The sequence below is a fragment of the Crocodylus siamensis genome, chromosome 2 (genome assembly GCF_052110815.1).
Source record: "Crocodylus siamensis isolate JL-2025a chromosome 2, ASM5211081v1, whole genome shotgun sequence".
Lineage (NCBI taxonomy): Eukaryota > Metazoa > Chordata > Crocodylia > Crocodylidae > Crocodylus > Crocodylus siamensis.
The window spans coordinates 236,213,862-236,228,307 of NC_143396.1; the positions used below are offsets into that span (position 1 = coordinate 236,213,862).

The window sequence follows — 14,446 nt, forward strand, 5'->3', positions numbered from 1 at the left end:
AAATTTTTCTATTTCTTCAACAAATGAAGCACAAGACCTCCAGAAAATATTCTCTCTCGCTCTCACTGTACAATCCTATTTTATTCCTAGGTCTAATCAATTTTCTGCCATGAATGAAGAAAGATCTTATGGAAAAAGTGGTATTTTATCATGTCATAAAGATTATGTGATAATGTGTATGCAGAAGGGGACTGAATTAAGGTTGTACAGGTTTCTTGTATTTGGACACTTCTAAGTCCAAACATTATAAATTTTTTATTTTACAATCAGAAAAAACATTAATTCAGAGATTTATTTGTGAGATTACAGATTTATTTGTGTGAGAGGTGAGGTTTGTGAACATGCAGCAGAGACAGGGTTGACAGAGCAGTAGGGAAACTAGGACCTATGGCTATCAGATTCACTCAGATAATCAATTAAGGGTTATGCTCAGCCTCCTAAAAGGAATAAAAAAGGTCTGGACAGCAGAAGAGAGGTCTAGTAGGACCAGAATTAGCAAAATATAAAGGAAAGACTATAAAGACTATAAACTACTGTGTGTTTTAGTTACTCGTTGTGGAAGTGACAGGGAAGCCCAAAGAAGGGAGAGTGGTGATAAATCCAAGAGATGGGAGGTAGGCAGTAACTCATGGGATGTTGGAAACTTAATTTTAAGGCTTTAGGCTGAAGCAGGGTCAAAATCTTCTTAATTCAAATCCTTTCCCTAACGGATAGTGAAAGACTCACCAGCAGAAGAGTTCATATTATACTTGACTCTAAAATGACACATGGACAAATGATGGAATTTGGATTTAGTGTTCTAAACCCTCACCTAGTCCTTGAACCATGATACTAGGACTGTAATTTTGTCCAGCTGATCTCAACTCTAAATCAGAGAAGCCAGGTGGACTTAAATAGAAGGAAGAAACCTTCACAGTATGCCAGCTGTAATTATCTCTTGCCAAGTCTGATTTTAGGGTGTCCAGAGCTTCTCATCTTGATAATGTTTGTTATTTTAATCTAAAACAACACAGCAATAAAAATAGTTAGAAAGTTATATAGAAATAAAAATTATGCACACATTTGAGATATTTTTTGGTACTTAGACATGGTGGCTAGGGACAGACATTCAAAAACCTGATCCTGAATTGATTTAAACTTTGCAGGTTAATCTAACCTGGCTAGGCTGAACCGGTTTCCAACCATACAGACAATTCCTCTGGATTGAGGAAATTCAGGCCTGAAGTCCCAGGCTTCTCCCGGCTTGCTGCTCAAGGGGCAGGAGTGTTTCCAGTGTTGTTAGCACTGAAGCAAAGTGCGTGCGGGCAGTGCATACATCTGTTGCCAATACAGAGCTTTTCAATCCCCCTCCCTGCTTTGTATACTGTCTGCAGCAAACAGACAGGCAAACAAGCCAGGGGTGGAGGGCTGAAAACAGTGTCACCCCTATCTCAGTGTTTATTGGTCCATTAAGAAAACAGAGGGACATTACCACCCACTTGTTGATTCTGCCTGTTGATTCAGCACGAACCCAGCATGTGGTCAGCTAGCTAATACACAGATACCTTCTCTGCAAGGCAGAGGGGAGTGGGGAATTCTTGCTTAGCAGGGAATGGTAAGGGTGAGGTGGGGAACAAACAGCTCTTAAACAGCTTTTCCAAGGAAGGACATAAAGCTACATGTTGAATAGCTCCAAAAAGCCTGTCTGCCTCCCTCATCTCCCACAGCACAGACTGTAGGCAGCATGTGGTATGCTAGCTAATGCTGGAGGTGTCTGTGAGGGACAGGGAAATGCCTGTTTAGCATAGAGTGGGGAGGGGAGGGGAGAGGGGAGCAGAAGCCAGACAGAAGTCTGCAGAAACTGCCGAGCTCCAGCGAAGCCGCAGAGGGGAGGCGCCAGCTCTGTAATGGAGCAGAGAGCTCTGTCCAGCCAGAGAGCATGCTGGGATGCTAGGGGACTCTGATTTATTTTAAACCAGGAAAGGGTCTGGGACAGACACTGTATAAACCGGTTGGAGCCAAACCAGTTAAGTCTGATGCTACACTCAACCAGGTTTATCTCAAACTGGTTTCAGCCATTTTCAAACTGGTTTATGTGCCCTGAATGCCTGTTCTGTTACAGGTTTAAACCAGTTTCTGATCACTTAAACTGGTTTGTGTGTAATGTCTGTCCCTAGCTCAGATGTTCAGTGCACATAAACCAATTTGAAAATGGCTGAAACCGGTTTGAGATAAACCTGATTGAATGTAGTATCAGACTTAACTGATTTGGTTCAAACCGGTTTATACCATGTCTGTCCCAGACTCCTTGCTGGTTTAACTTAAACCAGAGTTTCACAGCATCCCAGATGCTTTGCAGCCCTGAGTGGGGCTCTTTGCTTCACAACAGGGCTGGCTCTGTCTCTCTGCTCCCTGGCTGCAGCTCCGACAGATATCACAGGCACAGCAGTGTCTACCTGGCTTCCCCCTGTCCCCCTACTGCTCACCACTCACTGGTCAAAGAGGGATTCTCCCCCTCGCCTCTCCCACAGCACAGACTGTAGGCAGCATGTGGTATGCTAGCTAATGCTGAGAGGTGTCTGTGTAAGGCAGCCAGGACATTGTCTGCTTAGGGTGTTTTGGAGCTAATCAACAAGTCATTTGGTAATGTCCCTCTGCTCCTTTGGAAAAAGCTGTTTAAGAAGAGCTGGAACTCTTCTTGAGAGAAGCTTTTGTTCTGCTTTGATGGGGTGCTAAATGATCTGTTCTTGACTCCCCGTGTAACTCCCTGCTTGTGAGGAGCAGTGGAGGGGGTACCCCTCCTGAATCAGAGCGTCTTTCCAGGGTCTGGTCACACCACTCTCAGCTCAGCACTGGAAGGGAAGGGAGAGATGCTCTAGTACTCTCCCCCTTCTCCCCTCCCCCCCTGGCTTCTAGCCTGAGCCACTGTAGGCATGTGCCTGCATTTCCTTAGTCCAGAGAGAATGCCTGTGAGGTTACAAACTGGTTTAGCTTAGCCAGGTTAAACTAACCTATAAAGATTGAATCAATTCAGGTTCAGGCTTTTTGAATATCTGACCCTAGCTCTGTTCTGTTACAGGTTTAAAAGCAGTTTTTATCACTTAAACTGGCTTATATGTAATATCTGTCCCTGGCCTCAAGGCACAGATAGCAGAGATATGCCACATCTAAAGCAAAGTTATTTACATCAGTATTTTGCTTGCCATAAGAAAAAAATCAGAAGAAAATCCTCCCATGTTCCTTAAGTAAAAAACAAATGTTTGCCACTCACCACAGTGTATTAGGAGATCATCGTGAAATTCATACAGCTCTTCTCTAATCTCTTCTGGACAGGGGCAGTCCTCTCCCAGTTGAAAATTTAGCAACATATTAATCTATTAAGGATAAAAACAAACCCAGAAATTTAGAAGACAGAAGAGGTCCAAGACAGCCATAATATAACATCAAAATAGAAATATCTTACTATTGGTAGCTACTGATATTACAGACTGGTACAGGAACTTGGTATTCAGAAGAACTAGGTAATACAAGCTTTTAGCAAATAACTGAATATGTCCGTATAGCAATATTAAAGTAAAAATAGTTTGTAGATTTTATTTATTTTTTAAATATTCAGATACAGATTAACAGTAAAGATAAGTTTCACAGATAAGTAACCACCTGTCTCTAAAAAACCAAATAGTTTCTTACACTAGAGAAACAAACATTCAGAAAGGTAGCTGTAGGACATCCTAGCAGAAATTAGACATGTCAATGTATCTTTAATTACCAGTTTTGTACACACAAGTTATGAAGCAAATAACTTGGGTCATTATGAAGACATGCTTTTTATATAGACATTTGTATAAAAGAATCCTCATTTTTAAAAATGCTTAGTGCCTTCAGTTCCCATTAATTAACCACCTTTAAAATACTCTGACAAACTTTATCTAGGTTGCTACAGATGGATTTAGAAGCTTGAATTCTGGCGCTCATGTAATATCTTCTGGCAGTCTTACAATCTATATTTCAAATGACATCTAATTTCCCCCACAGTCCCAGTGCTAGTATATATTTTAGACATTTCTACCCTTGCTCTCCTTACTAATCACATTTAAACAAACAAAAAAAATCCTTCATTTTTACCTGTTCTTGAGCAGGAGAACGAAATTCCTTTGTCTTCTTGGCAGTCAAAGCTGCAGACATGTTCAAAGCTTGCATCAGTTCATTGTACCTGAATCTCTGATTATACTGCAACTTTGATACATAATTGTCTGCAAATGATACAATAGATTCCACCCTGTGTTGCAGCTCACAGTCACAGAAATAATTGAGAAGCAGGCACATCTAGTACAGAAAAAGAAAAAAGCTAATCAGTTTAACTGAGAAACTATACCATAAACTATAAAAAGGAAGAACTTAATGGGTACAGTAGGTTATTACAGGCACTGCTTTCTTAGTACAAATGAGAATAAGATTATTTCTTCACCAACTCTAATTTTTAAGACAGAATTGTCTTAAGTATAGAAGTATTTTGTTACTATGGTCAGGACTACTATTTTGTACTTGTCGACTATTTTTTCCTTCTACATACAAAAAAGAGCTTTACACATATTAAAGCTCTGTCATAACAAGATTTTGAAATGGGTAGGTATTAATACACCTATGAAGAAATACTATAGCCAAAATGGTGGCATCTCAAGAAATTAAATGACTTATCAAAATCATATAGCAAATCAGAACTAGGACCTGAGAGCCCTTAATCCCAAACGGCTGGCGCTAAATATTAGAGACTATTAATCTACCTTTCTTCCTTTAATGTGCACACACACACACATTTACTTTAGAATGGTAAAGGTCACCTGGAGTTTAACAGATTCGGGTAATCTTGTTTGCAATAAGCCTTTTAATGGAGTTTTTGTTTCCTTAATTGCCTTTTCTCCAGCTTCTACAGCTTTTTCTTCTATTTGTGTAACTTCTTCCTTCTCTGTTTTCTCTTCTGTTTCTTCCTTGTGTTCACCAAATACGTTGGGATCAATGAGAAGTAAAATCTGCTTCACATCATCATCATCAAAAACTCCCATTATAAGCAAAGTTCCTATAAGTTTAAGCACAGGAACAAACTGGAACTCAACTTGCCCTCCAACAGGATCGCGGATATGAGTACCACTACAGTGTACTGCCTCCGTGAGCATGCTTATGGCCTTAGATTTGAGTATGTCAAGTGGTATTTCTGGACTGGACTTCAGGTGCTCATCACTGGTCACTATGAAACAAGGAGTTGAAAAATAATAACCTGGTTTCAAACAAGTGCTAAGTCCCACTCCAGGTAATCCATGCTTTTTTGTTTCATCTGGATATAATTTAATAGTTCTGGTTTCATCTGTAATTGGAATGATAAATTCATTGTTCATCATAAGCTTGGCTTGCTTGGCATGTTCCAAATGAATACTGATGAGCAAGTCATAAAATCCAGAACGTAAAAGTCCAGGTAAGTACTGATTATCTATTGTGTAAAATAACTGAGAGATGTCCACATGGCTGCAAAGTGCATAAGCAACTCTAGAGTTACCCAGTGCACAGACTGAGCGATAGAGCTTTAGAGTGTGGTAGTGGAACATCATCAGATCTTCTTGTTCACATAACTCCAAGATGTCAACACACCTGTTATGCAACATAAAGAAATGAAAACACAGTGAGCTTCATAAATTAATTCTGGTGTATTAAATATATCCAAACACAAATTGTGGAAGGGAGAGGAATAACTGTGTAATGAATTAAAGGATTTGGGAAGTCTGAATTGGTTGTTTTAGAGGACAAGTATTTTCCTTACTCAGTAGGCATGTCTACATGTGCTATTAAGGCAAAGCGATAAACTCCAGTGCTTGTCTCATTGGCGCTTATTACTTTCAGGCACCACACTTATACATGCTCCTGGGGATCACAGTACATTGAAGTGGGTCAGAGCAGCCCTGAGTGGTACGGGGCCCAGGGGATCAGCCTGCTCACCCATGGCTACTCCAACCTGGCTCAACATGTTGCAGAGGTCACGAGGGCACTTCAGTATGTGGCTAGCCAGCCAATAGCTTCCTGCACTGAAGCATCCTCATGCCCCAGCTAGGCACATCAATGTCTACATGTGCAGTGTTGGAGAGTAAAAAACTGCACACCAGGATAGCACTTGTATTTACAAGTACTACCTGGTTGTAGAGTTAATTAGTTTCCTTAGGATTAATAGAGCTACACTTGTAGACTGTCTGCTATTTACTGGAGAGTTAATTAGTCTACTCTGCAGTAAATGTCTTGTGTAGATGTGCCCAGTAATTCCTATATCCACATCAGCAAACCAGCAGGCATGATTTACTAGCATTTGTAATAACTATCAGTCCCCAATAAGGAGAGGAAAATACTGAAAGAAAAGAGATATTACAGACAATTTAATTGGTATCTAGAGACATTTTATTAATAGTATTACCAATTTAAGTAATACCAATTTTAGTATTATTTAAAATGAGCAAAAACTTCTCCCCAATCCCCCAGGATTTTATTTTACAGACACAAAACCCGGAAATGCCAAATTTTAAGATAGGAAGGTACTGGAACTGTACTGAAGACTACTGTCCTATTTTCATAGGACAGGAAGTTTTTCTTTTTCTTGAACCACTTCCATTGCCAGTTAAAAATACAATAATTAAATCAGGCTACTAAGCACATATGGTTAAAATCTACATTCTTGCATGGGCACTTTTCCTTGTGCTCTTTCAGTTTTTCTATTGAATAGCTTTTTTAATTTGATCAATTTATGCATATTCTGATGTCAGATAAAAATTGCATCTACTTTATGGTACCTCTAAAGATAAAAATCCAACCTTTAATATACTTTAAAAGGCTCTCAGTTTTCTAACATGTGATTTCAATTAATAATATATCAGTGCAAAATTAAGAAAATATAAAATGCTTTTAAAACAGTGCATAATTAGAGTTACAGTATTTTTATATTCTTTATTTTTGTATCTCAAACTGGGTGAAGATTCAATTGTGTTTTTCAACAGGTCTAATTCCATATTATAATTAAAGGTAATCTCCCCAAGTCTGTAAATTATTTGGTTTGTAATAGCTATTTAGATTTCCTGTAGAACCACACAGCATGAACACTGCATGTCCTTGGTGGTGGGGGATGGAGGGCATGGTGAGCTTCCGCAAGTGACAGCAGCACTGTCGGTGGGGGGAGTGTGGTGGCAGTGAGCGGGGAGCTCCTGCAGGCAGCTGCGGCACAGCAAGGGGGGAGATGGTGAGCAGCCAGCTCCTGCAGGTGCTGCTGGTAGTGTTCGTGGTGCCTTTTCACAGGGGGTGCACCACTGTGCTTAGGGGGGACATGCACCCCCTTCATGTCACCAATGCCATATGGTATTTATAATATAGTAGATGAACAGAAGATACAGTAGATGAAATCAGAAAAACAAAACATTTCTCCACATAGTTCCTCCACAGCCTCCATGTACTCCAAGGCACTCCAATACAAGGACAGAAACCAACTATGTATATACGTTTCTTTCCTAAGAAAGCCATCATGGTTCTCTGAAAACATACCTGGTTTCCTCAGGAATATGAAGTGCCATCATTTGCAGTGGCTCCAGACACTGCACTACCCAACCATGGCGTTCACTTACACGCTCAGTCTCTACCTTTAAGAAGCTGTTGGGCATTCTGCTCCATAAAACAGGCGTAATTGTTTGCACATCAAGGCGAGGAGGACACTGAGGAACAGGATTCTTTTCTTCACTTTTAAAGATTGCTGCTGATAAAGGCATGGTGTTCTATAATAAAAAAAATAAATAAAGCCAAACATTTTTAAAAGAATGAATAGTATCTGATGGCATAAATACTTAAATATGCATCAGTTTCTAAAGAAGAAATACTTAGATATGTGGCTTTTGTTTAATTTATCACTGGGGCTCCTGGGAGATATAATATTTAAGATGCAATTAACTTATTAATTGCACCGTAAAATCGGTAACCCTGCCGCATATTCAAGGAATTAATGACATGACAAAATGCAAAATCAGCCACATAGGTATTTCACAAAAATGTGTAATATTATTGTAAGACAAGGTTCTTTGCGTGAATCTGATATCTTTTGGTAGACCAACTTAAATAGTTGGAAAACAAGTTAGTAAAAGATACCAAATTCATGCAAAGAACCTTGTCTACCTATGTCCTTAGACCAACATGGCTACAACCTACACCCCTGCAATATTATTGTGGCTAATTTCCACAAAAATAGTGACAAACAAGAGCTTGTTCCAGACTCCAGTGAAGTTCTGGCTGGGATGGACAATCCGCTGATGGTACTGGAGCCAGTTCAGGATCCCAGTGCAGTCTCAGGACTGGGACCAACAAGCAGCTGTTTGTCAGTTCCAACCTCAGAAGCCCAACAAAGCTGATTCAAGACTCCAATGCAGCCCCAGGGCTGGGACCAACAGCAGCTGATTGTCAGTGCCAGCCCTGGGACCACACCAGAGCCAGTTTCAGATTCCCACATGATCCCGGTATTGATTGTCCTAGTCCTATCTCTGGTTCATGCTGGATTGTCCTAGCTCTGATTCACACTGGATTGCTCTGGTTCATCCCAAGGAGAGCTCTGGTTCAGCTTTCAACTTGCTGGTACACCAGAGGCCTGGGACAATGAACCCAGGCTCCTCTTGCACTGGCAAAGGGTAGTAATGGTGGTACTGGGAGCTGTAGTAATGGTGCTATTGGGAGCTGATCCCTGATCCCAAAATCATGTGTTATGACAAAAAGGTTTGGCATAGCAGGCGGCATGATTGTTGGGACCAGGGTTAAGATCCCATCATGTCATAAATGAATGTGTGCCAGGGACCTAGGAGGTACCTCTTAAAGATTATATAAATTTAGAAAACAGCACATCAGAAAACCAGCTCAGAAAAAAAACATCAAGTGAATCCCAAATTTCATTATATTTTGATGACAGTACCTTAGTTTTGATATTATAATAAATGTGTGGGTTTTTCAGAAATAATTACGTTTAGCAATATAGGTCTCTCTACTGCACTCTGACATTGAAACCTAGAGATCAACTGGCTTGCCTGTGAATATTACCAGATTTAGAATGATAATTTTATTGATTTATCTTTTAGAAAAGGGTTAAAAATACCTTTAATTTACAAAGTTCAAACTGAACCAAGTTTGTGCTTGTAGGTTGTATAAAAGCTGCTGGAAACAGTTTTGTGTTTGGTTCAACCTGAAAAAAGAGATTTATCACAGTTAAAAGGCATCAAGAGTCACTTGCTAGTTTATGTTAGGAAAAATTACTGTGAAATAGCTTGGGCATTAGAATCATATAAATGCAAAAAAAAAGACATTCAAGTACCTATCACCAACCAAATATAATGAGTGAGGTCTGTAACATACTCTACACTGTAGCACCCCAGCCTTACAAACACCAGCACATATAGTTAATGTTCAGGATGAGTGGTCCTATCAAAGAGAGACTGACTATTCATGATTAAAGATAAACTTGTTTTCAGAATCACAGGTGTATGATACAAACAAGAAAAAAATATGATCATAAGATCAGACTTCATTTTATATCAGTGCATCTATTTCAGATGTGCTAAAGGGCAATTTATTATGAGTGAATTGTGACAGGGATCTTGGCACATCTGTGACTTTAAGGGGAAGGGGCTGCTTGAGAAACAACCTGCAGGTATGGCAGGGGCCAATTACATGCAGATAGAACAAAGGACCCAAGGGTGAGTAAAGGAGATGAAGTCCCCTAGAGTTAGAGCTGGTGCAGGAATTGTGTGGCCACCAGGGGGCGTTGTGGCTGCTCCTGGGATCCGAACCTGCCACACCAATATGAAAGAAACCCTTGGCAGTAGTTTCATCCTCAGTGAGGGCTTTAAAACTCAAACCAGTTAAAATAAAATTGAATTCTGTTTTTTTCTCATTGTTATTATGGAAAAAAAGGAGGAATTGGAAATTATGTTGCAATTTTAAATTGGTGGGAGGATTGACTTAAGTAATTTTAAGGTGACCTTCTCTGATCTTGCAATGCTGAGCTGCTTTGAGAGCTGAAGTAGCCCCTGATGTAATTTAGAGTGCTCCGCAAGCTGATCTAAGCAGTGACAACTTCCTGGCCTGCTCTAGGGATTGCAGCATTGCCCAGCATCTTTACAGCACTCTATGCCTATGCTCTAACTTCAAGATACTATTGTAACTATGTAACTACTGTAATTGTAACTATGTCAAGTTTGTCCATTTTATGTTTGTATGAAACATGCTATTTGGTCTGAATGTATCTCTGTACTTTTGTAATCTGACTTAATTAAAGGATGATCAGTTGCTAGACAGGGAAGAAGCTGGTTTTTGGAATGTGCATCTGGAATAGGAATGAATATCAAACAATAGCTCAAATGTATTTAAAAGGGAAATGTGTCAAGTCTACTCAGACAATGACTAAGCACATTTCAAAAGGAAATCATATGAAGCAGCTCTTATTTCTGCTCCTTTGGAACAGAATCAAGAACGGCCGAGGGCCTTGTTAAATGGTAATTTTGGGCAGCTCCTGGAGCTCTTAACCTCTAGACTGTCTGCACGTTAACATTTGAAACCAGTTTTAATCGCTCATTATGCAGCCCAAAATTAGGCTACTGCAGGGCAGGATTCTCTCTGATCCAAGCTATGTAGCTGTTGTTATACTAAGGTGTGGCCACTTGAGGCTACACCAACTTAGTATAAATACCTCACCCACACCCCCTTCTCCTCTGCCCTGGATCTGGCCTACTGTCCCCCCCAGCACCCCAGATCGCCGTTCACTGTCCCCAACATCCCTTGCTTACTTGTGGTTGCCCCAGGGAGCAGGCAGGGAAGGGTTAAATTGCCTGCCCCACTTCCCCTCCCCCCATTGCTGCTCTGTGAACTGGAAGAGCAGCAGCCATCAACAGCAGCAGCTGGGCAGGCAATTTAACTCTTCCCTGACTGTTCCTCAGGACAGAGTGTGGGCAGCCACAAGTAAGTAATGCCCCAGCGGCTGGGGGGAGCCTGGGGAACAGGGGTGAGGCTTGGAATGGGAGGGGGGATTCTTAGCTTTTAGTCCTCCAGGCCCCTGGTGGCTGTGACTGCTCCGAGCTGAAGCTAGCACTAACACCCATCAACATCTGCGCAGCTCACAGCGTAAGGTGTCACAAGGCCCTGAGAGAAATCTGATTAAGGATTATTGAAATGTTGCTTCCTTCCTTGGATATAAGAATGAATAGGACACCTAACTTGCCTAGGGAAAGGACATCATCTGCCTAATTTATACATGTTTGTTGAGAACGGGACTAAATAGAGAAATAAAGATAGGGAGAAAAGAATAAGATATTTACGGGAAAATTTTTGGAAATTAAAGTTGCCTGGGAAGTCCTGATGCTGAGGGGAAGATTCTAGTCCCCAGCTAATGAAAAGTGGTATCAATCTGGAAGAGGTAATAGGAGGGCTGACTACTCAAAACACGGACTGTGCTTAGTGAGAAGTTGGATCAAGTAAAAAATCAGGGTGAGATTTTTTCTGTTTGATTTTTGCATGTTTGTCTCCAAATCTAATAGTATGATCTACCTTTCCTATGTAATAAAACTTATTTCTGTTTTATATACCTTATTGATTGTCTTGTGGTAAGAATGATTTCAGTGAAGCTGAAAAGTACGGCACGGAGATGACATACCTTATATTTATTTTTTATTGTAATTTTAGGAAGCCAGTGGAAAGCTAGTGGGGTCCCTCTTTCAAATGCGCTGGATGGTCTGATAAGGGTACTGATTTAAATTCCAAAGGAAGGTAAGCTATTATAACTCCTGGTGAGCATGAAATTCACCATATTGGGTATGTCTACATGCTGCTGTACGGTGACGTTGCTACGGTGCTGTACTTTAGTACTTTCTTTTGGAAGTACAGGTGGTTACTGCACCATGTGCACAGTACGTGGTTAGATCTTGCTAAGTTGCCATAGCGGTGCACTAGAATTGGGGAGCATGCTGCTATGGCACTATAGCTGGCAATCATGTCTGGACCCTTGTGATTGCTATGTCGCTGTAGGGCAATGTGTAGATATATGCATTGTGTTACATAGCCTTTAAAGACCACAATAGTTAACACCTTAAAACTGCTAAATTGTGTTTTACAGGCAAAAACAGTTGCAGATGTTGGAATGTTTGAAACTTTCCCTTCTTTTCATTTATATGGTTTGATTCACAGTTCTTTAGAGATAATGAGTGTAGAAAAGTAACAATTTATTTTTAAGAATATTCTAAAAGATCCTAACAATACATTTTGTAAGCTAGATTGAAAAGCTTATGGCTAGAGGATTGTTTTTATTTTCTTTCAGTTTGGTATGTCTTTTATAACAAATTTAAAATATCTGTAGACATTGTAAATCAGCATCATGAAATATTTATGTCACACCACTGGGTATGTCATGTAATACACATGCAGGTATTTTTTCTGCATATAATATGTGTAACTAGTATAACTGATATGATGTGAATAAACCTAAAGCTCCAAAGCTGAAAAGTGTGTCAAACTACTGATGTCTGCAGTCACACACTAAAACAGCACAGTAGGTCACTTCAAGAAATAGTTTTATATTATAGAAAAAATATAAGATCATGATTGTGCAAAATGTATGGCACCCTGCAAAATGAACAGTCAAATTCCAATATTTTCTAAGATGGTAATGCTGCATTTTAAGAAATGCATTTTGAGCATTAGGACATACATTAAATACATTCATTTCTCACCTTTAAGGGAAGGCTTCATAATGACTGAACATTTTGTTTGTTAATTAAGAAGTGCTTTCCAAAGGAGTAGAAAATCAAAGCATTATATGTCAAAATGAAGTATTTTAATAAAAAAAAATGTATGTTTTCATCATGAATCAGAATGACAAAACACTGAAAATACTTTATGCAAGAGGCAAGGTTATCTTTTATTAGATTGGCTATATAGTTAGACAAGCTTTCAAATGCTAGACCTGATGAAGAATGTATTGCATTTAAAAGCCTATCTAAATATATCCCAAATACACAGTTGATCCAATAAAAGATATCACCCTAAAAATCCTTTCCTCTTGCATAATTTCTGGACCATCACAGCTACAACATTACATCTGCACTACCAGATTGTATCTTAGACATTTTTAGAAACTGACTAAAGATAGAAAAAATGTTAACCACTGGTATTGATGGATAGATTAAATAGACAAATCAGATTTTTTTCTATAAGAATATTTTTATTTTTTTAATCTTATGTGAAAATCAGGGCACTGTTGAATAAAATGAACTAAAGATAAAATAGATTTAAGTTCCCAATTGTCTTCTATAACTTTGGCATTGTTGTGGCAATTACAGGGAAAGAATTATAAATCTCTTAATTTTATATGACAATTTCCGCCCTTATTTTTAATGTAGAAAAATATTTTTAGATTGTATAATATTGCCCAGTAGATAGGTCTAAAGTGTGATATTTTCCTCATTTTAGTCAATAGGCTTTTTGGAGCAGAGGTTTATCATACAGATATTGGTCCTTCTCTCTCTCCACTTGAAATAATTGAAAAAATGAAATAGGTTCAACATTAGAATAGCAATTATCTTGCACTCTGTCCAGACATCTGGCTGAAATATCAATTACTTATCTCAAAAGGGGTGAGAGATGAGCTAATTATGGGAGACTCCATTATATTATGTTATTTTAATCCAAAAGGCCAAACAAGACTATTTTCAATGCTATTTTCAAAATCAGAGTTAAGTTTTAAACTATGTGAAATAGCTCAAAATGTCCCTGAGTAATGCTTTATATAAAATATATTACAACTTTATGACAAGTTCTGCATCTTCTATTTTTTTCAATAACCTGCTTATCAGCTACATTTTTAAAAAATCATCTTGAAAGCAATCAATATTTCAAAAGTATTTTTTGGAGAAAGAGACAGGCTTGCAAAAGCACAGAATTTCTTGTATGAAATTCTCATTTAATTTCTTATATAAAACCTGGCTTATAATGTGCCTTTCTGCCACATCAGAAATAATTCTGTGAAAAGACTGTCTATGTAAGTTCTTTGCAAAATTAGGAGCATACTTAAATGAACCATCTTTGGGTCCTAGAGAAAAAAGAAAAGAACTAGTTGTTCTGTACTTGAATAGCAAATTCTGTTTTGGTTGTTGGTGGGAAGGGAATCTACCTTGTACAGTGATCTCAGAGAGGATAGATAGCCACCAAATCATTAAGTGGAGCCAATGGATAATTTGGGAGAACCTGGCCTCTCAGTTATCAGGAGGTGTGGGGTTCATGCCCAAAAGAGTGTTCTTAGAAAGGAAGTTTGGTGGTTGGGGAACGGTCAGAGTTCTGAAGAAGAGCTAGGCTGTCCCAGCTTCCAGGGCACCCCAGCATGTGGCAATGAAGAGATATCAACCTACTGCCAAAGTTGAGCAGT

The 14,446-nt window shown here is 39.2% G+C and overlaps 1 protein-coding gene across 12 annotated transcripts in view; it reads right to left on the minus strand.

The window, feature by feature from the left end:
• Nucleotides 1–14,446, minus strand: part of RYR3 (ryanodine receptor 3) — a 541,049-nt gene that overhangs the window by 260,286 nt on the left and 266,317 nt on the right. For all 12 annotated transcript variants that reach the window (XM_090033490.1, XM_090033491.1, XM_090033488.1 and 9 more), the window contains exons 33-37: nt 9,134–9,220; nt 7,549–7,775; nt 4,821–5,622; nt 4,105–4,305; nt 3,251–3,353 (exon numbers count right to left, since the gene is read on the minus strand). In XM_090033490.1, the coding sequence (XP_089889616.1) occupies nt 3,251–3,353; nt 4,105–4,305; nt 4,821–5,622; nt 7,549–7,775; nt 9,134–9,220 (1,420 nt within the window). The remainder of the gene's footprint in view (nt 1–3,250; nt 3,354–4,104; nt 4,306–4,820; nt 5,623–7,548; nt 7,776–9,133; nt 9,221–14,446) is intronic.